Genomic DNA, 24661 nt, shown 5'->3' on the forward strand with positions numbered 1-24661 from the left:
GAGATTGTAACTTATTTAATGCACAATATACTATTTTGTGGAGTGCAAGATGTGTAGAGACACTGAATAGGAAGCAGGCGTAGTACTCGTGACATCCTACATAGCTCAGGCTACCACAGCTCCTCTACAACTCCTAGTACAAATCCTAAAGAGAAATAACATGAAACATTCACCTCCTCTACCACAGATACTCCCACGGCCCCTGACAGACACGGCCTGTCTGTCCTCGACACTGCCAGCTTGTGAACACATGCAGTCACCAGTGCCAGCTCTACTCTAAACTGCAGCACAGGGAACAGAGCATGGGCAGAACTACTGTGGGTCCTGCTGCACAGAGTTCGGCACCCCTCCACTGAGCTCTGCACCCCGCCAGGGAACTCTGCATCATGCCCCGGGGAGCCCCGCACCCTCTGGGGAGCGCCGCACCCCGCCAAGGAGCTCCGCACCTTCCGGGCAGCTCCGCACCCCGCCAGGAAGATGGGCACCCTGCCCCGGGGAGCCCCGCACGCTCCGGGCAGCTCCGCACCCGGCTCCTGAGGCAGCGCTTCTCCCCCCGCCCTTCCGCTTACCGCGCAGAGGCTGCCCGTTGCCATAGCGACGTGCTCCTGGCTCTCCCTCGCTACCGGGCCCAGGTACGGGACTGCGCTCGCGGGTCCGCCGGGTGCCGCGGCGGCAGCGCTGGGAGTGGAGCAGCCAGGCCGGGACCCGGGGGACCGGGATCCCAGCGGCGGCCAGGCCGGGATCCCACGCGGGGGCGGCCAGTACAGGCCAGTCGCCCGGGCGAGGGACCGGCACGGGGCGGGGGGGAGCGGGCGGGGCGGGCCCGCCAGGGGGCGCGCTCCGCTGGCGGCGCGCTCCACTGGCAGCTCCCCTCCTCTGACGCTCCCCGTCCGGTCGCCGCGCGTCACTGCCTGCGCCCGGCGGTGCGCTCGCGCTTCCCGTCGCTGCGGCGCGACGCCCCGGTGCGCGCAGGATGGGCCGCGGGCGTCCGGGCGCCCCGCGCCACGCCGCCGTGAGTGATCCCCGGCCGGGCGCCGCCGCCCCTCCGCGCGGGGGACCCGCCGAGTGTCTCTGCGCAGGCGGGGCCCCGGTCTGGGTGGCGGGGCTTGGACGGGCCTCGGGGGACGAGGCGGGGCAAACGCGGGGGGGGCAGCTGGGACGTGAACGGGGTTCGGCGGCGCCGGCGGGAACTGCCCTTCCCTCCCCTCGGAGCCCCCTTGGCGCTGCCTGGCCCCGCCGTCCCGCCCCGGTAGGCCCGGGCGCTTCTCGGCCCGCGGTGTCGGTCGGAAGCGCCGGCGCCGCGGCCTTGCGCCAGCGCTGTGTCCTTGTCCCGGCAGGTCCAGGGCACCGGCGGCAGCAGCGCCGTCAGCAAGTGCTCGGCGGCGGCGCGGGGCTATGTCCAGGACCGGTTCCTGCAGCTCCTGGTGGGGCTGCGGCGGCGGCGGGCCCCGCTTGTCCACCGGTGAGGAGCGGGCGCTGCGTGGGGCCCTTGGCTCCTGTGGCTGCCGAGCCCCGCTGCCTGCGCCGGCGGGTCGCACCCGGCACACGTGGGGCTCGCAGCCTCCCTCTCAGGCTGCAGAAGGGCCCTAGTCATTCCCCAGGCCCCTTAAGTTGTCTCTTCTCTTGAAGGCATAGCTTTTTAAAATGCGTTTTAAGGAAAGTATGCATAGTGACAGAGTAGCAACTTGCAGAGCACTGTCTCTCAGTAATGTAACCTTTTTAGGCTGTTAGTATAATTTTGCATGGCTTATGGGCAAAAATTGAAAGCTTTGTTCTGACTAAAATATGTCACTGGACTGGTTCCTAACTCCAGTATTCAATGCTGCTGAAAAATACTTTAGATAAGATTTGAAAACTAACATACTAAAAATGTTAGCACATCCATAGCTTTCTCATTAATTCTGAGAAACATTACAATTTCAGTAAGGTGTTTGGTGGCTCAGGGAAACAATATTATCTTTTGAATCAGTGGTGTCTGAACAGTAGGTCTTCTCTGGAGCTTTGCAGGACACAAGCATGAATGTTTTAATGTGTATGTGTAGAGGATTCTATGCTGATATGGTAGTGGAGTTTACATAATATGAGGCTAATAGTTTAATGAAATCAGAATTGACTGTGAATTGCCAAAGGAGTTTCATTCTGGAAAAAAAAAAAAGGTATTAAAGAAGAAGCTTGCAGGCCTATCAAGACGAGTGTTGCTCATCAGGTCAGGAAGCTGAGCCTATGTTGATTTGTCACATGACATTGGCATGCCAAACTAAATTCATAGATTTATGTATTGCAGTTGTCAACACTGTCACCATGAATTTTGGGACATCTTAGAACATCTAGTGAAATCTTTAGTCCCTGCGAGGCATGGGGATGAAAACACGCTTGTTAAAGGGGGTGATAGGAACTGGTAAACCTGTTGGGGACATGATGAAACTAACTAAAAGAGAATGCCAAGGAAAAAGAGGCACCAGTCCCTGCCAGACTAGGCAAATGGTAAATGCTTTCCAGGAGTTAGACTTACTTAGTTCCATTCATTCAAAAAACAGAAAATGAAATTCCTTTCCTGACTTTGTTTCTCTTCTCTTTTTTGTTCCCCTCTCACCACATTTGCACACACTGTCATTCATTTTGTTATACTCAATAGCCCCTTGTAAGTAAAGTGAGTTAATTTCATATTGTTATGGCATCTGATTTGGGGCAGGAACTCAGGTATTGGCCACCCACATTGCAGCGGAGCATCCTAACTGTCTGAATTCTTACTTTTTCATCCAGTGAATGTTTATTTATGCAAAATGGAACAGGTCCAGCTAGGATATCTACATGTTTTCTCTGGGTTATCCATGGTCTTGTTGGTTAATACACTTACTGAATACAGGAAATCTGTATTTATTAACAAGCTCTAGATATGACAGAATCATCAGGCATCTCCCAGTGCAGGTCTATAACTGTGGGGTTACTGGGTAGAAGCTGAGAGAGAAAAAAAGGGTTTTTTGAAATGGAGGATGCCAGTGCTGGAGAAATAGGGTTCCTGGACAGTGATTACAACTGAATTTCATTCCACAGGGGTTATTACATCCGCGCCCGTGCTGTAGATCACTGTGTTCAAGACTTCCTGCTGAAGACCCAAAGCCACCCTAGGACACAGGTGCATTTTCTTTGTCTAGGTGTACTGGCAGTTGCCACTATATGTGTGAAAAGTCTTTTTGGTATCTTGGCACTGCAGTAGCTTATTAGTGCATCTGTTGTGATCCTTTCCCAGAAGAGCACAGAGAATCTGACTGGCACTATTGTGGCTGTCCATTTGTTACTTTGACAGAAATATCTGGGAGGGGGCAATACTTACACAAAATTCTTCTACGTCTTGCAGGAGATTGCCTGATTTTGTCACTCTACAGATGATATTATTGGATATTTTTCACACCTAGATGCTCAGGATGCTGCTAGAGTTGAGTATAACTTTTTCTGATACTTTCTCTGCAGATCCTGTCTTTAGGTGCTGGCTTTGACTCCTTATACTTCCGTTTGAAGGACATGGGTCTTCTGCATCACACTGTGGTATATGAGGTGGATTTCCTAAATGTGGCATGCCAAAAAGCTGCTCTGATCAAAAGAATGAAAGAGTTGTCAGCACTGGTGGGAGATACTGGAAGGGAAGGATTAGGTATGATATTTATGGCAGGTTTTCTAGATACTAAATGTGTAGAAGAAGCAAACATAGCTTCAGCCTTTAAAAAGTGAGATATGATGGTAGAGGAACTACAAAGTTGTAGATGAAAAGCATGTTCATTTTCTGAAATATTTTGGAAAAAATACATCATTCGTAAGCATTGGGAGATAACAAGAAGATATATAGCTGCCAGAATGGATTTGTCAGGAGCAGATTATATCAAACCAAGTTCAGTTGCTTTCTGTTACAGTTTCTGAAGTACTGCGTCCAGCTTCAGGCTCACTAGTACAAAGACAGTGGCAAACTGCAGCATGTCCAGTGAGAGGTCATGAGAATGATAAAGTGGAGCACATGACATAGGAGGGGAAGCTGAGAGAACTGGCTTTGTTCAGCCTTAAGAAGAGGAGGCTGGGAGGGAGGGACGTGAGCCTTACTGCAATTTTCAACTACCTAATGGGAGAATGTAGAAAAGATGGAGCCAGACTTTTCTTGGAGGCATGAAGCAAACAGTCAAGGGGCAACAGCTGCAAGTTGCAACAAAGGAAAGTCCAGTTACGTATAATGAAAATGTTTTTTTTTTTCTGCCATGTGAGTAGTTAAAAATGGGAACAGATTGCCCATAAAGGTGGTGGAATCTCCAGCCTTGGAGATAGTTAAAGCTTGACTGGACAAAGCCTTGAGCAGCCTGATACAGGTAACTCTGCTGTGAGCAAGGAGTTGGACCTTCAAAGGCCCTTTTCAACCTAAATTATGCTGTGATTTATGGGCTTTATGGGTAGGAGAGAAGGTATGACTCTTAGGTGTCTTGACTGTAATAAAACATTAGTCATTATGTTACCTGATTTTTTTTTTTCCTCTCCAAGGCAGGAAAAAATGAGCCTTATGAAACTACTGTAGAATATAAGCAGAGCTGAAAGGATTATTATGCCAGCTAAGTACTAAGGGGCAGTTGAGTGGCAAAATGGAGGAATGTAAAGTATGGGGTTCACTAGAGGTTCCTCCTGCATCTGATTTCCTTCAAGGTTTCCATTAATGTTCTAGATGATATGCTATAGAAGGTGAAAATGTAATAAACCAGCAGGAAACTGGGAAAGTTGCAATATGGTGGGTGAGAGTAGGATTTTGACAAAGTACATGAATGGTCTGGGAAATGTGGAATGAAATCCAATAGGGACATATGTAAGCTGCTATGTTTAGACTGTAATTATCAATTTAAATACAGATGGAAGACTGCTACAGAGCTAGGTACAGAGCACAAGTCCCTGGCTCCCGTGAGCAGTTGAACAAGTCTTAGTGAGGAGCTCTTCAATGAGCTTGTTCAGTTTCCTCTTGAATCCATTCACATTTTTAGTATCGGCAGCATCCTGTGGCAAAGAAGTCCATACCAATAATCTTCAAGTACTTCTACTAAAAGGCAGGTGTCAAAGGAATTGGGAATACCGTATTCTCTGTGTCTGGAGGTCAGGAAGTGATGGATAGACAAGTTAGTTGTTAGAAGAAATTAACAGGGAGCACTGGGATGGGCTTCTGAAGAGGCCCATTTTGCCTCCAGTAATGGATGCCATTGAGAACAGTGTAGATTAACAGTTCTCAGGACAGGTATAATTGTTGGATTGCACTGGTACAGGGACATAGAGTAGGTGATTTCTGAAGGTACTTTACTGTTTGCTTTGTTTATGATTTGGTTTTGGTTGAAACAGGTCAACAAGCTATAGCTTATGTTATTCTTATGGAGTACAGCGGTATGCCATGATAATGCTTGCAAATCATAAGTTGGAACTTATTTCTGAGAACGGTGATCTATGAGACTAGTCCTGGTGTTTGCAGAGAGCTGGTATGTGCTGGTTCAGGATTCAATGCCATTTTACAGAAATGAAATCTATCTAAAAACCAACCAACCAACCAAACCCCAAAAAACTTGAGAATGGTTTTATGGTTGTGAAGCAAACCATTCAAATTCTATCAAAGCAATGGTACTGTCTTAGCCTAAACTGAAAGGTCTATAAATGAGAGCCCTTAAGATTTAATTCTGAATTAGAGTCGTTCTATAAAAATGTTAAAGTAAACATGGTAAAGTTTTGTTGTTATGGTAAATGTGATAACTCTATGAGAAACCTGAAGGTGAAATTTGCATTAGGAATAATGGAGTTGTAGATCTGCATTTAATGGGTCACTTCTTGACACTATCCCTTTATGGTTCATTTAGTGATGGTGATTTTCTTGTACGTGTCCCAAAGAAATTGAGTTGAAGGGCACAGCTTTGTGAGTGATTGCCTGTGGGGTTGATTTTCCTGTTTGTCCCTTTTGGTCTCAGTCTTGCATCAGCACTGCAGTGAGATTGTATAATTTTTGTCTCCCAGGAGTCATTACCTTTTCTGGAGAGGATTATAAATTACTGGGAGTGGATTTATCAGAGCTGTCTGAGCTGGAGAGAGCCCTTGAGGAAGCAGGACTGGACAATGAGATCCCCACCCTCTTCATAGCAGAGGTGGTGCTCACCTACATGGAAAACAGCAGGTCAGTTGAGTTATCCTCTGTTAGCTAGGTGGTAAAATGAAAAGAACAAGCTTCTTTGTATGCAAGTCACCTGGGGCTGGGAGACCTGCTGTCTTATAACTAAAGCCTCAGGAATTCTGTGGAAGTCCCAAACAGCTCCTTACATCATAATTGTGATGGGGTAATTGATGTCCATATGACATCCTAAAAGGGAGGAAAAAAAGAAGAAGAAGAACCTTGGAGGAGTGATTTTGAGTTTTTTGTTCTTCTCATCCCTTGAATTCTCTGCACAGATGGGGGAGGAGATTTCATAAGTCCCCAGCACAGGATTCTCTTTTGTGTATTACCTCTGTCAGGATGCCTTAATAGCATGCTTTATGGTATTGCAGGAAGATAGATTGCATCTGCCACATGATAGGTGGGCCCTCAATTATTTAATTTCTTATGCACAATCTGCCTGACAGGTCAGATGCCTTGATTCAGTGGGCAGCAGAGCATTTCTCTCAGGCATGCTTTCTGCTGTATGAGCAGATGCACCCAGAGGACCCCTTTGGACGTGTCATGCAGCAGCATTTTAGCCAGCTGAACTCTGCCCTTCATTCTTTGGCACAGTACTCTGATTGTGAGGCACAGCAGAGGCGCTTTTTTGAAAAGGTAAGTACCTGCAGCTCTAGGGCACACATGAAGCATGATTTACCTGGGATAGATTGTAACATTAAATAATTTTGGAATTCATCAGCTGTGTCAGTTAGGGGTTGAAGCAGACAGGGCCAAGGCTGAAACACTGCCTTCTCTAGTAGCATGACTAGTCATTTGAAGGTCCTTGCAACCAACTTGCAGCCTACTTTCTGGTATGGGATTAAGGCAAGATGGGTTCCTCTGAGACTTTTGATATAATAAATTAAGTTCTTAAGAGCTTTACAGGTAAGACATCTATCCTCACCAGATTCTGGGCTGCTGTTGTTTCTAAAGGCTCATTAAAGAATCCTCATAAAGAATCACAAAGAACCCTCACCAGATTCTGGGCTGCTGTTGTTCCTAAAGGCTCATTTAGGTTCTTTGTTTTCATGTGGGAAGTGAGTCTCTATCCTTCCAGAGGTAATAATTTTGAGGGATTTGCATTTTAGGGCTGGACTGAGTGCCGTGTCATGGATATGAATGAGTTTTTCACCTGTTGTACTCCAGAAGATGAGCAGCAAAGAGTGCAGGCTCTGGAGCCTTTTGATGAATATGAGGTAACCCTCCTTTATTCTGGACCCCAGTGACCTGGCTTTGATATGATAAGATGTCTGCAATTTCTTATGGTCACAGTTCTGTACCAGAGCTGCTGAGGCATAGGCATTCATGTAGGCAGAAAGGATCTTGAATCAGACTTAGTTAATGCAGAGCCCGCAGGAAGCTCCATGGGAAGCTGGGGCAAGTAGCATTGGAAGACTCTCTTTGGTTTTAGAAAAGCTTCTTGTTCCTTCCTCAGTGAGTGGTTTTCAGTAAGATCCAGGTCTTACTGGAATCAAACTTGATTGAATTAGATAAAAAATGCAAAATACACACTTAGTGCTGAGGGCAACTAATTTTTAGAATTATTTGCCGGGGGACAAATACTGGATTCTTCCATTTTCAGTATTTACATTCATTTTGGGATATCACTTTTCAAAATATGCTTTTTACTTCTGGTAGAAGTTGGGACAATGATGCTAATATTGTGGTTTCTTGTGCCTTTTAAATTCATGTTTATGCCTTCTAGCCATGTAGTTGGCTGAATATATCCCACCCCATGGGAGTGAACATACTCAATTCCCTAATATCCATAAAAGCCAGGGTGGACTCTAGTATTGCTGCTGACTTCCTGTTCAGTCCTCTTGCTTGTGCTTCGGCCTCTGAGTGATTCCATGGCCAGACTGGAAATCATATTTATGTATTATCGGCCAGCAGAGACCATGTTGTACCTTTGAACATTTGTGATTTCTTTGGGATCATTTATATTCCATGGCTTTTAAGAAACCTTAATCCCTCTGGTATACAGCCCTCACTCTTTTCTATTATCAGAACTGGGAAGCATAAAGGGAAGCTGATTTTTAAAAAAAAAAAGTTCCTCATGCAACGTATAATTAAGCTATGGAACTCCTTGCCAGAGCATGTTACAGATGATAAAAGTTTCTGTGAGTTCAAAGAGCAACTGGATAGGTTCATGGATGAGAAATCTGTCAAGGATTGTCCAATACAAAGACACAGCTTCATGCTTAGAAAATCCGTGAGCTGTAAATTTTTGAAGGTTGGGGTGAGGAAGGTATTTATACCCTTGCTCTTCCTCAGATTCAACTTTAATCTTCTGATTTTGGCCACTGTTGGTCTTTGATTTGATCACCCTGGCCATTCTGAGATCCTTACTACTGCTTGCTCTAAGATTTTGAGGGGGATTGTTTTTTTTTTGTTTTTTTTTTTTCCTTTGGGCTTGCTACAGGAATGGCATCTGAAATGTTCTCATTACTTTGTCTTGGCTGCATCAAAGGGGATGGAACCTTCCTGGACTCCATTGTTATCCAATATGACAGGTACATCTGACTAGTTTTCGTAGTATCCTTTTATCTCATGCAGACTTCTCTGAGAGATTTTAGGAGACAGTAAAACCCTGGAACGAACAGATGGGATGTTGCATCTGAGTAGCTTTCTCCATCCTTCTAACAATGGTTCTGCTGTCCATAGCAAGGCCAGGGCCATGTCCTGACTCTGGTGGTTCTGATCAGTTTCATTCTTTCAGTTTATTGAACCTTCCAGTCTGAACAGCTCTTCCTTCTGTTTATACATGGGCCCCTCCAGTGCATGACTGCAATGCCAGTCTACCCTGCTCCTCCTCCTATTTTTGTCATCCCAGAGATTCTCCCTTTTAAATTTATTCCCGCTTGCCTCCATACATGGCTCTCTGAGCCATTCTATCCTTCCAGCTCCTAAAAGGTTGTTACGTTTTACTTACTGCACTATCAAAGTGTTGTCCAGCAGAGCACTCAGGAGCATGTCACAAAGTTTGTGCTTTGTTTTGTTATCCCCTGTAGGTGGAATTGTACATGTAGTATTTCTGTTTCTGAAATGCTTTTAAATCTGTATGTTGCTTTTTTTAGATGGGAGAAAAGTGGTACAGCTGGGGAAAAGCCAAGACCAAGATACTGTTTCCATGATAAAAAGGACTTTGCAGCAGTAGCAGTCCCAAGAAATTCCTGCTTTTGGCTGCTTGCTTCCTTTTTCAGGGTAGAAAGCAGAAGGTTATTTTTAACCTGTTTCACATTACTAGTCTTGTTCACAGTATAGCACCACAAGTAGTTCTCTCTGCAATTGAAAGTCGAAGTCTGTGTTCTAGGGAGCAGGAAGAGCAGCTGGAAAAGGATAAGGCAGGATGGTATTCCTTAAGCCACCAGGGCCACTGAATGCATTGTGTTCTGTCTTGATTAGATCTGAAATTGTGTAGTGAAATTGAAGCTAAATGATAAAGGCTCCTGAACGCATAGGATCTATCCTTAAATTAAAAAAAAATCTGACATTTGCTTAACTGACATTAATACAGTGAAGACACTTCATTCATTAGAGACAGGAATAGAGTCTTTCTGCTGCTGTCTCTGTTGTATTCAAAACTGATAGCAAGAGCCTTCAAAGTCTGGTAAATTATCCATGCTTAGATATTTTTTACTGGGAATGGCAAAAGGTATGTCTCAAATACCAGTATGCGCCCCCAGCTATCCTGTCAAATAGATTTAGGTCCCTGTTCAAGAGAGTGCAAGTATTAAATCTTCCAAACAGAACATCATAAGTATATTTTCTGAAATAAAAAAATCCCCTCAGTCTTAAAAAGATCCATCTGTAGGAAGACATTTAAGCACAAGGAGATGAAATTTTTGACTTCATCAAACAATAGAAAGCAGGGTCTTTTACTAAGCAACATTCAGTACAGGCAATTTTTCTGGGTATGGCATACAAAAAATAGACTGAGAGCTGCTTCGCTTCTCCTCCACCTCATCATCTCTTATAACACAAGAGTTAGGCACTTGATTAAAACAAAGAAGTTGCAAATGCAAAACTGATTAAAAAGAAAACAATTTGTACAATGTGTAGGTGAGCTAGAGTCCTCTGTTGAAAGCTTGTTTCATACTAAGGCATATAGTACTTAGAGAGAAGATATTTAGATAACCGAAAATACTCTCTTATAGTAGAACCATTGGAATTAACAGAGATTATTCGTCATGCTTTAGAACTTTATTTCAGTGCTTTTGTGCAGGTAGGATTAAAATCTAGCAAGAAACTTTGAAATCCAGCTTCCAGGTGTTTGTCCTTTTTCCGCTGTTCTTTGCTATTTAAGTAGCCAAATATTGTCTTCGTCAGAAAGGTACTCTTTTTGAAGGTATTGCAGTGATTCTTATCTTGCTACAGCAGTTTAGGACACTGCAGTCTCTTAGCCAGTCTCACCTCCATCCCATTAAAGCAGTCTGAGAACTGTGTCAGGAATTGAGGGAGCAGTAAGCAGAAGTTGAAAGTTGGCACAGTGGTAGTTTAAAGCATTACAGCTTGATTTCTAGGGCACGTCAGATTGTCTTTGTGCTCTGTCAACTTGCTTCACGATTTTTCCTTCTTGGAAAGCTGAACAGTCTTGCTTAATCTCTCATTTAAAATGTTCTTGTTTGTGCATAAATTCTTTGCTTCTCTTTGGCTTACAGTTCCTCATCGTGATGGTCCTGCCAGGATGGCTGGGAGTATCACTGCAGCAGTGTGTGCAATGCACTCTGAAATTTCTGGCCTGAGACGTTATGGTCACCACTCTGTTCTTATAAAACCCAATGTGATTCTTACCACTGGAGGCTTTGGGGAGGAGGATGGACAGCACTGCCGTATGAGAAATTTTCATGTGCTAATTAAGCATGCAGGCTACTGGAAAGCTGGCTGTGTGAAAAAGGAAAATCCTGATAAAAGATGGGGTGAGTTCCCATACTGCTGGCAAGTGTAAGGAAGATGTTCTTGTGCTAACAACAAAATAATGTCTAGTGGAAAAGTGATGTCACAGCGCACTTATGCTGGCAGTCAAAGAGATCTGAAAGTTCTGAATGCTAAGTGCCGGGTCCTGCGCTCGGGTCATAACAACCGGATACAACCGCTACAGGCATGGTGAATAGTGGCTGGAAAGCTGACCAGCGGAAAAGGACCTGGGGGTGTTGGTTGACAGTTGGCTGAATATGAGCTGGCAGTGTGCCCAGGTGGCCAAGAAGGCTAATGGCATCCTGGCTTGCATCAGAAACAGCGTGGCCAGCAGGAGTAGGGCAGTGATCGTCCCCCTGTACTCGGCAGTGGTGAGGCCGCACCTCGAATACTGTGTTCAGTTTTGGGCCCCTCACTACAAGAGAGACATTGAGGTGCTGGAGCGTGTCCAGAGAAGGGCAACGAAGCTGGTGAAGGGTCTGGAGCACAAGTCTGATGAGGAGCAGCTGAGGGAACTGGGGTTGTTTAGCCTGGCAAAAAGGAGGCTGAGGGGAGACCTTACTGCTCTCTACAACTACCTGAAAGGAGGTTGTAGCGAGGTGGGTGTCAGTCTCTTCTCCCAAGTAACTAGCGATAGTACAAGAGGAAATGGCCTCAAGTTGCGCCAGGGGAGGTTTAGATTGGATATTGGGAAAAATGTCTTCTCCGAAAGGGTTGTCAAGCATTGGAACAGGCTGCCCAGGGAAGCGGTTGAGTCACCAACCCTTGGAGGTATTTAAAAGACATGTAGACGTGGCACTTAGGGACGTGGTTTAGTGGTGGACTTGTCAGTGTTAGGTTTACGGTTGGACTCTATGATCTTACGGGTCTTTTCCAACCTAAATGATTCTATGGTTCTATAAATGTCATGGGAGAAAGATCTGTGTGAACCGTGATGTTTTGTATCTCCACAGATGAGCGGTTGTACCATACTGTGTCATGTCTCTCAAACAGTCTGGCCCTGGTGGTAGGAGGACGAAGATCCCCATCAAGTGCAGGCTTGGGAATGTTGTGGCTAAAGTTCCCTGAAACTTTTAATGCCTCAGACCCAGATGACATTACAGTGGAGCTTGTAAGTCTGCAGCCTGCTGCTGAACCAGCTGCTTTGCGTTGGAGACACAGTACAACTGAAGTAATATTCAAAGGTAAAAAGCCTGGAAAGAGTTGAAATGGGAGGGGGGTGGGGGCTTTTTTTCCGGCGGCTTTCCCTTCTTTTTTTCTTTTTTCTCTTTTTTTTTAATTTTTAATTTTGCGGTATGCGGAGGTAGACAAATTCCGGAATATATGTGGCAGTCCTGTCCAGACAGTGAGGTCTAAATGGCAAATTGTCATGATACAGCCTTACTTTTTATGTAGTACAGGCTATACAGTTAATGTTGGTGCGTTGTATTCCTTTGTCTGAAACAATAGCTTTTTGCTGAACATTTTGGAAAGAATATCATCTTGATAGATTCATCGTCACTTTAGAGAATCCTATTACATTTCGTAAAGATTTTGTTCCAGTGGTGATTTTTTTTCCCCAGGCTTAAAGACTTAAGGCTTAAACTTAATTTGAATGCATTTTTCTTATCGTATCTACCCAGTTCTTGCTGTGCCTTTTTTGTTTGTCAAGTCCAGAAGTATTTGTGAGAGGCTTTACTAAATCTGACAAAATGGAAAGACTGAGCAGTCCCAGCTGAGTTTCCTGAACTGAGCAACTGAATTGGTTGATCCAACAATTGAGCAGGATTTCAATTATCTATGCCATTAATACATGGTTGATTCGTTACAGAACCTACACAGCAGATACCTTGTGATAATGACTTTTATTACAGATGAGCTGCAATCTTGTTAGTTTTCTAGATGCAGGGCAGGAATCAAAAAATATATATGATTGTATAGTGCCAAAAAAAGCTCATAATGCATTTTTGAAAGTGCTGCAATATATACTTGCAACTGCTTGCTTGCTTGCTCTCCTGGGATGGGTCTAGGAAGTAGCTGAGACAGGATATTATTTGGGTTTGCCACCTTGTTTTGCCTCTATGTTCCTCTGTGGGTGTGCAGGTGAGGTTTTTAGCACATAACCTGGCACTGCTAGTGAGTGAGGCTTTGTAATGATAAACAGATGCTTAAAAGCAAAGCAAAGCAAATGTTAATTCTTAATGTTAAGAATTACTAGTAAAGGAACAAAAAACCAGAATGGAGAATACTGTTCTGCCATTATGTAAATCATAGAATCATAGAATGGTTTGGATTGGAAGGGACCTTTAAAGATCATCTAGTTCCAACCCCCCTGCCATGGGCAGGGACACCTTCCACTAGACCAGGTTGCTCAAAGCCCTGTCCAACCTGATCTTGAATGTTTCCAGGGATGGGGTGTTACCACCTCTCTGAGCAACCTGTGCCAGTGTCTCACCAGCCTTATAGTAAAGAATTTCTTCCTTATATCTAATCTAAATTCACTCTCTTTTAGTTTAAAACCATTACCCCTTGTCCTGTCACTACAGGGCCTGGTAAAAAGTCTCTCTCAGTCTTTCTTATAAGTCCCTTCTAAAGTATTGCAAGGCTGCAGTAAGGTCTCCCTGGAGCCTTCTCTTCTCCAGGCTAAACAATTCCAACTCTTTCAGACTTTCCTCATAGGAGAGGTGTTCCAGCCTTCTGATAATTTTCATGGTCCTCCTCTGGACCCACTCTAACAGGTCCATGTCTGTCTTGTGCTGGGGACCCCAGAGCTGGATGCAGTATTCCAGGTGGGGTCTCACCTCCCTTGACCTGCTGGCCACGCTTCTTTTTATGCAGCCCAGGATACGATTGCCTTTCTGGGCTGCAAGTGCACATTGCTGGCTCATATCTGATTTTTCATCTACCAGTATTGCCAAGTCCTTCTCTGCAGGGCTGCTCTCAATCCATTCATCCTCCAGTCTGTATTGATAGTGGGCATTGCCACGACCCAGGTGCAGGACCTTGCACTTGGCCTTGTTGAATTTCCTGAGGTTCATATTGGCCCACTTCTCGAGCCTGTCAGTAGAAAAGAAATTAAAAGAAGCTTTGAGAGCTCTTCTTGACACTTGAAATATGATAACTTCCAATTTCATATACCACATAACCCCCAGTGGTAAGTAGAATTGAAACCTGGGGATGTAACCTGTTCTGGAAGACTGATGCTTTGAGATCATTTACAGCTAAAGTTATTCATGCTTGATCACACCAGAAAAAAGTTTCAGAACTTCCTCTCTGAAGGATAATATTTTAATTCTGGAGTATTACGGAGCGGGATCCCCAGCTGTTTATCCAGGAGAAGTGCCTCAGAAGAAATGTCACTCTTCTAGTAGCAATTGACAAACATTCAGTAGTTCTGAATAGGTCTAGAATCAAGCCCTGCAGTGGCACACTGAAGGTTTGTTTAGTAAAAGATACTGACTGTAAGGGGCAAAAACTTCAGCAGTTGTTAGCAAGTCAGTGGTGGGACTTAAAGGAATTCAGGAGGTGAAAGCAGTCCTTTCTTAAGCTATTTCATTCTCCACTAGCTGGCAGGGAGCTATTGACGGGGAACACCAGGGGAGTTGTTAAGCAGTTGTTAGTCTAGTCTGGAGCATACTTTGACTTTGTGGAGCAGTGTTTAATTAACACCATAATGTAGTTTAGAGTTCAGCTTTCCAGTCTAAATTTTATATCAAAGAAGCAAATGCTAAATGGGTAAATAAAATTTTATAAATAATACATTCATTTTTGTCTCTGTCAGACTGTATTGTGTCATTTTTGCCTTGATTTTGCTTTGTAGCTGAAGTAAGTTACCAGCACTTGTGTTATTTGCACAGTCTGTTATGAAGAAATGAGCTGACAGGGCATAGGGCAGTTAACGCACATCCTTGACATCTACCCAAAGTACTTTTGCACCTTTTGTACCTCCTTTTTGAGGCTTCTCCAGATTAACTCCTACACACTTAAATTATCATTATCTCCCTTTTGTATGAACAAGTACACATTCTTATTTTCTTATGAGGATTTATCTGTTTTCTTGGGATAAATAGATGTCATCATGTTGCTATGATTTATGTACTTAGGGTTTTCTAGTTTTATTAGTTCTACATGTGTAATCTTTCCATTGCCTAAATTTTCATTCCTTAAGTCCATTAGGTATAATAAAAAACATGTTTTGTCCTTTTGCTTTTGAGACTATAGTGTGCGATTTCCGTTCAGACCTTAAACATTGAGAAACTATATAATGTAAGTGGATGATGGGGGTCTTCTGAATGACCACAAACGTGAAGAATACAGCTTCTTAGTAAAAATACTTAGTCCTCCATGTGTCTTATGAAAGATCTAGATACAAGAGTAATTCCTGTATCTATGAAACAATTTCTTGCTTGCCTGAAAATGCTTGTCAGGTTGCAGGATGTCTTAATATAAACAGTGTATAAAACTTCTGCCTGTCTGCATTAATTTCTTTGGTCAGCTTCCCTTCTGTGCAAACAGAAATTTTTGCTTTTGTGACATACCAAATTCTAACTTCTCTTTTCACCTGCTTGTCTTTTTCCGTAGGCGAGAAGTACCTGTTTCTGTATGGTGGCCGCTCGGCTACGGAGCCTGTGCTAGGGGATTGGTACTTCCTGCACACTCAAGAACTTTCCTGCAGTGTGGTAAGAACTTAGGGAGGCCCTGGGGAGCAGAGATTGCCTTCACTTCATAGGTGCATGCTGCTGTATTGGAAGCCCAACTAAATTGCAGTGATATTACCATATTGAAGGAGATGGCATTGGCAGTACTGTCACACTCCACGGTGATTAGAGTTAGAGCTAACTTGTAAACGCCTTGCTATTTAGTGGAATGCAGTCTTCACGGAATAGTTGAGGTTGGAAGGGACATCTGGAGATCATCTAGTCCACCACCCTTGCTTAAAGCAGGTCTAACTAGAACAGGTTGCTCAGGATATTGTCCAGCTGGGTTTTGATGATCTCCAAAGATGGAAACTCCACAACCTCTTTGAGCAACCTATTCCAGTGCTTGACCACCTTCATAGTAAAATGTGAGGGGTTTTTATGTTTAAGTGGATTTTTTTCTATTTCAGTTTGTGCTCATTGCCTCTTGCCCTGTCACTGGATACTACTGAGAACATTCTGTCTTTGTCTTCTTTCATCATTAGGCATTTATACATGTTGATAAGGTTTCCCCATGAGCATTCTCAGTCACTGAGGGAAGCAGGTCCAGTGCCAGCACAATCTGCAGCAGACACTGTAGCGCAGTGTGCAGGGGATTTCCTGAACTGGGGAAACCTCAGGGGAGCGCAGAGACAGGGCCAGGAGCAACCGCGGCCCAGCCCCCCACACGTATAAAAGAAACCCCTAGGGAGCACTAGTGACCAGGAGTGCTGTGACCAGGGCAGGCAAACAGGGCGTGGCACGGCAGCCAGGGCATGGCGCGGCAGTTTGCACAGCAGTTTGCGCGGAAGGGCGCTGTAACTTTGCCGGCTAGAACAGGGAGCAATGGTATCTACCTGGCAGAAGGCTATGTCCGCAACTGACACAGCTTCCCAGGCAGAGCTCTGATGGGAACGTGCTGCCACCCAGGTGTCAGGCTGCAGGGTGTGCCCTACTCCTGTACCAGTACGGGACGGCAGTAGTGAGTACACCCGTGGGAGGTGCGCCCATGTAGAGGATCTCCTCAGCTTAGTGGCAGGGCTCTGGGAGGAGGTGAGTAGGTTGAAGAGTATCAGGGAATCTGAGAAGGAGATTGTCTACTGGAATTGCACCCTACCTTTCCGTGGACTGACCTGTCAAGCAGACAGGACACACGATATGGAGGATTCCGTATCCTCTCTCCGCCTAGCAGAATGCGGTGACTTAAGGGATAGAGGAGAATCGCAACAAGTTCCTGCCTGGTGCAGCAGGCGCATCTCCTCCGTGACTACCTCACCTTCCCAGGTGCCCTTGTATAATAGGTATGAGGCTCTGGAAGTGGAACCAAACAATGATGAGGATGATGGTCTATCTAGGTTGGGCGTGTCACCAAGGTTAAGTTGGCCTACGCCCTGCATCAAAACCACTTCCATTAAGAAAAAAAAGATGGGTTATTGTCATAGGCGACCATCTTCTGAGGGGAACAGAAGGCCCAATATGCTGACCAGACCCACTTCTTAGGGAAGTCTGCTGCCTCCGTGGGACTCGGGTCAAAGATGTTACAAGAAAACTTCCTACCCTGGTATGGCCCTTGGATTATTATCCGTTATTGCTTTTTCATGTAGACAGCAATGAAGTTGCAATAAGAAGTCCAAGGACGATCAAAAGAGACTTCAGGGCCTTGGGACAACTGGTTAAAGGTTCAGGAGCACGAGTAGTGTTTTCTTCTATCCTTCCAGTTGCAGGGAATGATGAGGGAAGAAACAGGAAGACCCAGCTGATCAATACCTGGCTCTGTGACTGGTGTTGTTGGCAGAATTTTGGGTTTTTTGATCATGGGTCAGTCTACACAACACCAGGCCTGCTGGTGACAGGCAGAGTACACCTTTCTCAAATGGGGAAAAGGGTCTTTGCACAGGAGTTAGCAGGGCTCATCGGAAGAGCTTTAAACTAGATTTGAAGGGGGAAAGGGGTAAAACCAGGCTCGCTAGTGATTAGCCACAGGACGGCATGCCAATGGTTGAGGGATGGTGTGCTAGTGAGGTCCTTCAGTCTGCTCCACTTCATTCTTCAGTCTGCCTTCAGTCCCTGGAACAGGCTCCCCAGGGAAGTGGTCATGGCACCAAGCCTATCAGAGTTCAAGGAGCATCTGAACAATGCTCTTAATCATACATAGTAGTCCTGGGTAGTCCTGCAAGGAGCAGGGAGTTGGATTCAATGATCCTTATGGGTCCCTTCCAACTCAAGATATTCTCAGATTCTGTGATTCTATGATTCTCTTCTTGAGGGCAACCAAGATGGTTAAAGGTCTCGAGAGCAAGACTTGGAGATGCAAACTCACATACATGCAAGGCTCAGAGAAAATACAAATGCACTGGTTCCCCCTTCCAGCAGCTGGCATCCAGGCACATGGGTGCTGTGACCCATGCTCGTATTCCAGCTGCTGGTACTGAGATTCTCACTTGATTCAGTTGCCCCAGTCACCCAAGTAATTGCATCTGGGACATGCACAGGTCCTGTGACCTGTAGTGGTCTTGTCCCAGTTGTCTGGCACAGGCCCAGGGGTGCTTACATCCCCAGTCTGACTCCAGTTCATTGTCCCAGATTCACTCACACTGGCCCCCCCAGTAGTGGGCACTCTGGACACAAAGTCTTTGAGAGCCATAAAGATGCTGCCAAGATCTGTGGCCCCTCCAGCTGCTGAGACAGTTGCTCCAATTGCTGGCACAAAAGGCCCAGGAATGCTCACTTGCTCCAGTTGCTGGCACAAAAGGCCCAGGAATGCTTTGCCCCCCTGCTCTGACTCCATTTGCTGGCTTCATATTCACTAATGCTTGTCTCTGCAGTTGCAGGCACCTAGTCCTTGCATCACTCACATGCATGGGGTAGAGAGCGATACTACACAGAGAGATAGTTAAGAAAGGAGTTTATCAATAAGATAGATTGATCAGGTGCAGAACTCAGTCAGACAAGTCACTGACCAGTGACTGTTTACATGTGACTGACCCCTTTTATACCCTTTTCTGTTTGTTCCCCCTCTTTGTTCCCCAACAATCCCTTTCTCCTAAACATTCCTTAATAAGTTTTGTTTAGTCCCATAGGCCTGCCCTTGAGTCTTCCGAATACTCTTGTTCCTCACTTCCCCCTCCTTATCAGTTGCAAAGTCCAGGTTGGCCCTCTCCAAAGCTATGCCTGGAGTTTCTTAATGGCCCATGGATTAGTGATTGGAGACTTTTGATCTTTGGCATTGTCTCCGTTATCCCTTGTCTATCAGGTTTGTGTCTCTTTGTGTTTTTGTTTATCAGTTCCCCCTTTACTTATTATTCCATTTGCATTGACTGCGATTCAATAGATTGAAACAGGTGCTTTCACCCTCTACATACGCTTTGAACTTCTTTTATGGAAGCCAAATCAACTTCATCTCAGGTCCTCAAAAATACACAAACTAATAGTAACAGACTAAATATGTGGAAGATAATTGGGAGATAAGTGACCACCAACAAGAGTTCAAGAAGTAATTTGTTTAATGTTATTTATTTTTCTACGGCATGGCAGTAGATTTTGTCCTGAAGAAAGGGTATGTATCATGACTTTAGTAGGACACGTCTTGTGTGACACTCTCATAACGTACTAAGGAAACATGATTTAAACATGAGTATTGCAGGGTAGTGCAAAATTATTTGGAAGTCAGACTTTGAGAGTATTTAGAAATCATGCTCTATGGAAACGGTGGTGTCCCACAGGATCAGTCCTGGGGTCCAATTATTAATGACAAGAATGATGAAGCAAGGAGTATTTATATTATATAGGCAGTTAACATCAGGCAGAGTAGGCTCAATAGTACATTAGTGGACAAGATGAAAATTCAAAATTACTTTGACATGGAAGACATACTTGTGGAAAAACAAATTGCAGTTTATTAAAGATAGATGGAGTTTTAAAAACAGTGCATAGCACAATTATAGGGTGAGAAATTACAGGAGATCACAAGCTAAACATGAGTAAGCAATTATCATGCTGTTGTGGAAGGCCTAAACTGTGTGTTCAGGTATGTAACCAGGAATGTTATCTGTAAGACACATGAACTGGTCCTTCTATTCTCTTCAGTGCTCTTAATCTCAGCAGGACCCTTGTAAAATACCCAAAGCTGATTCCTGAGAAAAAGAGGTGGACAGGATGCAATACAGCTCTATAGAGGTATGCAACGAGAATGACCAGACCACATACCTTACAGGGGAAAATTTTGAAGGACTTGTAGCTATGGAGTCTGGAGAAGATTCAAGATAGACATAAATCTTCAAATATATAAAATATAGCTGCAGGGAGGACAAACAAATTATTCTCCATATTTACTTTGGGTAGTACAAGGAAGCTATAGAAAGGGCAGTTTCAACTGGACACTAAGAAAAGCTATTAATTGTGAAGACAGTAAAGTGCTGCGATAGACTGCCTAAAGAGGTGAGAAATTCTTGTCACTGCAGACTTTCAGAAACTATTAAATAACTATCTTTCTAGATCATAATAGATATAGTTGGATTTGCTTTAGGAGAAAGGGATGGACCAGATGTCCTCTGAAATTTTATCCACAGCTTGTTTGCTATGATACTCCTTCAAACCCCTCATCTTACATTTTTTCCCTTAGTGCTTGCACTAAAGGTTTTCTTTCTGCATATTAGTACTGCACTTCAGCATTTTATCTTGCTCTATGGTTTGAGCCACTGATTACCTGCTTTGCTGGTCACTGCATTAGCTCATGTGTTTGTAAACTTGTGGTTCTCAGGTGCATGTCTTGAACAGAAAGCAGCACGCAAGCATGCAGATAGTTACCTCTAATAAATGTGCAGAAATAAAACCCTCTAGAGACTGAACTATATTAAATATACTGAGGGCCAGAGAAATATTTGAGATAGTGTAAATGGAAACACCTCTACTTAGCCATCCCTAGAGGAACATGTGCAGGTTGGCTTTTTTTGATTGTTCGCTATCATGCTTATTCTGTTCCCCTCCAGCAACTGTTCCTATCCTATGGCAGGAAAGAACGTTACATCCCACAGGACATGCAACAGGAAGAGACCGTTTAAGAGTCTGGACATGAAGAAGACACTTAGCTTGGCAAAATTCAGCCTTGGACTTATGTTTTCCTAGATTCCTGTTGAGGGTCCAGTACCAGAAAGCCGTCACTCTCACAGTGCCTGTAGCTGGAAGGGAGGAGTGCTAATTGCCGGAGGTCTGGGAGCAGCTGAGCAGCCCTTAGGTTCAGTTTTCTTTCTGAGGGAGCTTGAACATGGCTTTCGGTGGCAGACAGTAGAGACACGCCCTCCTCTCATCCCAAGGTAAGCAGAAGGCATTCAGCAGTGAATCTTCGGCCTGTCTCTGCCTACCTCTCTTACTAATGGAGTTCAATCTCATTTTGTACTCACAGGTATTCACATACTGCACATGTGCATGATGGAAAACTTCTGCTTGTTGGTGGAGTGTGGTTTCACTCATCCTCTGTGCCAGGCATCACTGTCATTGACTTAATGACTGGTCTCTGCTTGGACTATACAATTAATGTGGTAAGTACTGAAATTTTTCTTTCAGGGTAAACAGTGCTGTGTGAAGGAACGTGGTAACTTGAGGGCTATTCCCTGAAATGGAGTAGGGAATGCAAAGCAGGCAAATTTGTGAGTGGAATAAACATTCCCTGTTTGAGGTAGAATCTAATTTTGAAGTGCTTTTACCAGCCCAGAGAACATAATAGTGTTAAGAGAGGGGGAGTCTGAGTGTGCAGAAGACTGGAGGGCATGGAGCTGCTCTATTCCAGACAGGGGAAGCAGAACTGAGATGTGCACAAGCATAGTAATTTCAGCATGCCTATGGAAGAAGAGAACAGATCAAACCAGAGCCTCAGTTAGTCTTTATGGAGGTCTGTGGTATAATTTTGTTAAAAACTTCATGGTGGAAATTGCTGTGTGCTATAGCTGCTGCCTGAAGTACAAGAAGAAAACAGCATGGAAGTACTGGAAACTCCACTTAAACATAAGAAAACTTTTTACTGTAAGGGTGATTGAACACTGAACAGGTTTCTCAGAGAAGCTGTGGTGTCTCCATCATTGGAGATGTTCAAAACCTGACTGGGCAAGGTACTGAGCAACCTGCTGTAGTTGAGCCTGCTTTGAACAGGGGTGGCTGGACTAGATGATACTTAGAGGTCCCTTCCAACCTCAACTATTCTGTGATTCTGTTCTATGATTCAGTGAAGAACAATCATACAGGTGATGGCACATAGCAGGATTTTGGCATACTCTGGGCAAAACTTAGTCTGAATCTGTGAGTAGCCCTCATCTCTGATAATACTGCCTGGAGTTCAAGACAGACATGGACCTGTTTGAGCAGGTCCAGAGGAGGGCCACAAAAATGATCAGAGGCTTGGAACACCTCTCCTATGAGGACAGGCTGAGAGAGTTGGGGTTGTTCAGCCTGGAGAAGGCTCTGGGGAGACCTTATTGTGGCCTTTCAGTACTTAAAGGGGGCTTATAAGAAAGATGGGGACAGACTTTTTAGTAGGGCCTGTAGTGACAGGACAAGGGGTAATGGTTTTAAACTAAAGGGGAGTAGATTCAGACTAGATATAAGGAAGAAATTTTTTACAATGAGGGTGGTGAAACACTGGACCAGGTTGCCCAGAGAGGTGGTAGGTGCCCCATCCCTGGAAACATTCAAGGTCAGGTTGGATGGGGCTCTGAGCAACCCGATCTAGCTGAAGATGTCCCTGCTCATTGGAGGCGGGGGGTTGGACTAGATGACCTTTGAAGGTCCCTTGCAGCCCAAACCATTCTATGATTCTATGAGAAAGCTTCTGTTCCTTGACAAGTTTTTTTTTATCTTTTATGTAAATAAACAAATTTATTTAGATATCTTTACATATGGATCCTGTCCTTGGTGAAACTGGAATTTGTGACTGGTCTGGTTTTTTTAATAGGCAGTATGTGTGCATCTGGCTGACTGGAGGGCATAAAGCATGAAGTATGCTGAAATGTAGTTTAGTTTTTTCTTACTCTCTATAGCAGAAGTTATAAGTGGCCTAGTATCCTTTAGACAAAATAGGCTACTCTTGTTGGCTAGCGGTGAGGATGGGTATAGTAATAATAAAGTTGTATCTAAAAGGATAGAACTTTTTTATTTACATTGAATAAGTGGATGCAGATAGATTGGTAGCTGCCTTTGCTTATGAGCTGTTTGCTTTGACTTAGGCGAAACTCTGTAGGCTTTTGAACCTACCAGTACTGTGCTGAAGTATTGACAGTACTGTACAGTGTATGTGGACTGGTCCCAAGTTTTGAAAGACTGGAATTGTCAGTGATTTTCTGCGCAGTACTGGGCACTGTTAGTATTACTGCTTTGATACATGTGTTAAAAGGTGATAGCTACCATTGGCTGGCAGCTTTCTCTGTGCTTCTCAGAAGCACAGGACACGAATGCCAAAAGTTTACATGGATTGAAAAAGTGACTGGCTATGTTCTTGGAAGGAAAAACATTAAGGTTCAGGGAGTACAAAGACATTCTCTCTCATTAAAAATTACTGAACTGCAAGTTGTTGGGTGCGTGGTGTATGCTAGAAGAATATATCATGGTTTCCTTGTTCCTGTGTTCTCTAGCTATCTATTTTTGCCCACATTCGTGGGTGGTATAGTGGACTAAATGGTCCTAGATGGGACCCGGTGTGGCTGTTCTTAACATTCTAATGAAGGTACCATATGAAATATCTCTGCAGCATTGTATGAGGTACACGTGTTGAAGTCCTGTATGTTCAAAATCTCCTTTCCTTTTTTAGGATCATCTGGAATGGCCATTAATGCTACATAATCACAGTAGTGTCTTTCTGCCAAATGAGAAGGAGTTGTTGCTTATTGGTGGTGGTGGGAACTGCTTCTCCTTTGGGACGCACCTGAACCCGGATCCTGTCTTCTTGAGCCTCAGCAGCATCCTGACCAGCCACTGACTGGGACCAAACAGGACTGAACCAAGATGCTGCACTGTGGTGAGACATCTCTTCACTTGTAGGTCCAAGAGCAGCAAAGTGTTTCCACAAAGGTTTTGTGTCCAGAATGCATTTGTAAAGGTGGGATAAGGAGGGACAGTTATGACAAGGGGTTGCATACCTCATCTGTCTGGTTTTTTTGTACTGCTGTTTGTGTTGCTGTAAATAAAGTATCTCAAAAGTAGCTCTGTGGTGACAGCAGTAGTCCTTAGAGGTGAAAGGAGGAACAGTGCTGTGTTCAAAAGGGACATGACTCTGCACAATGCTGACTTGACACCTGCTGGGCCTGGAGTGTATCCAAGCAGCTGGCAGACACTGGAGCAGGAGTAGGCCCTGCAGTCACTTGGCTCCGTTTCCCATCAAGCTCCCTCCTCCTGCAGTTGTGACTGGCCAGTGTCCAGGATCTGGAGGAGACTGGGGAGGTCCTGTGACTTGGCAGGGCCTCAGGTGGGGAGCGTGTAAATAAAAAAGATGAGAAGTGCAATTCACTGAGGCGTTTAGGAGGAGCCAGAAGAGGAATTGCAACTTGATGCACTTGAACATGGTCTTCCTGCTGCAGAGGGCACATGAATCAGGTGATGCTAGGAACTGCAGTATGAATCCATGAAGGACTTCCCAGTTTACATCCCCAGCAGGCTATGGAATTAACTCAGAGCTTATGCTGCTTTGTGTCAGGACAGGATGCAAAGGTAAGACAACAAAAGATGCAGAATGGATTCACAGAAGTAGTGCACTGGAGCTAGTTTTCTTTGTGATCCCAGTAAGAAAAGCACTCAGACTGTGAAAGGTATTGATTAAAATGCCATTTATTGAAGCTAAGACCAGATGGAAAAAGAGGATAATCTAAATAATCTTAATGTCCCTTCAGATGCTGGGAACATGGAGTTGTGCTGA

The 24661-nt window shown here is 44.5% G+C and overlaps 2 protein-coding genes across 4 annotated transcripts in view; one reads left to right on the forward strand and one right to left on the reverse strand.

Moving 5' to 3' along the window:
* The window catches only part of DCHS1 (dachsous cadherin-related 1), an 87387-nt gene extending 86317 nt beyond the window's left edge, over positions 1–1070 (reverse strand). The window contains exon 1 of the mRNA XM_072851104.1: positions 570–1070. The gene's annotated coding sequence lies outside the window, so the exon portion shown is untranslated. The remainder of the gene's footprint in view (positions 1–569) is intronic.
* Positions 897–23951, forward strand: LCMT2 (leucine carboxyl methyltransferase 2). 3 transcript variants are annotated; one of them, XM_072851107.1, is made up of 14 exons: positions 897–1012; positions 1338–1462; positions 3055–3136; positions 3472–3652; positions 6019–6175; positions 6619–6808; positions 7282–7389; positions 8616–8706; positions 10855–11112; positions 12064–12294; positions 15671–15768; positions 20890–21077; positions 21167–21302; positions 23561–23951. In XM_072851107.1, exons 1-14 carry the CDS (start codon positions 974–976, stop codon positions 23726–23728), a joined length of 2052 nt encoding a protein of 683 aa, XP_072707208.1. In that variant the 5' UTR covers positions 897–973; the 3' UTR covers positions 23729–23951. The 3 variants fall into 3 exon arrangements, with proteins under 3 accessions (XP_072707208.1, XP_072707209.1, XP_072707210.1); XM_072851108.1 differs by having other exon boundaries at positions 8664–8706; XM_072851109.1 differs by lacking the exon at positions 1338–1462 and having other exon boundaries at positions 900–1012.
* Positions 23952–24661: the final 710 nt, after the last annotated feature.

This window comes from Ciconia boyciana, chromosome 1 (assembly GCF_034638445.1).
Source record: "Ciconia boyciana chromosome 1, ASM3463844v1, whole genome shotgun sequence".
NCBI lineage: Eukaryota > Metazoa > Chordata > Aves > Ciconiiformes > Ciconiidae > Ciconia > Ciconia boyciana.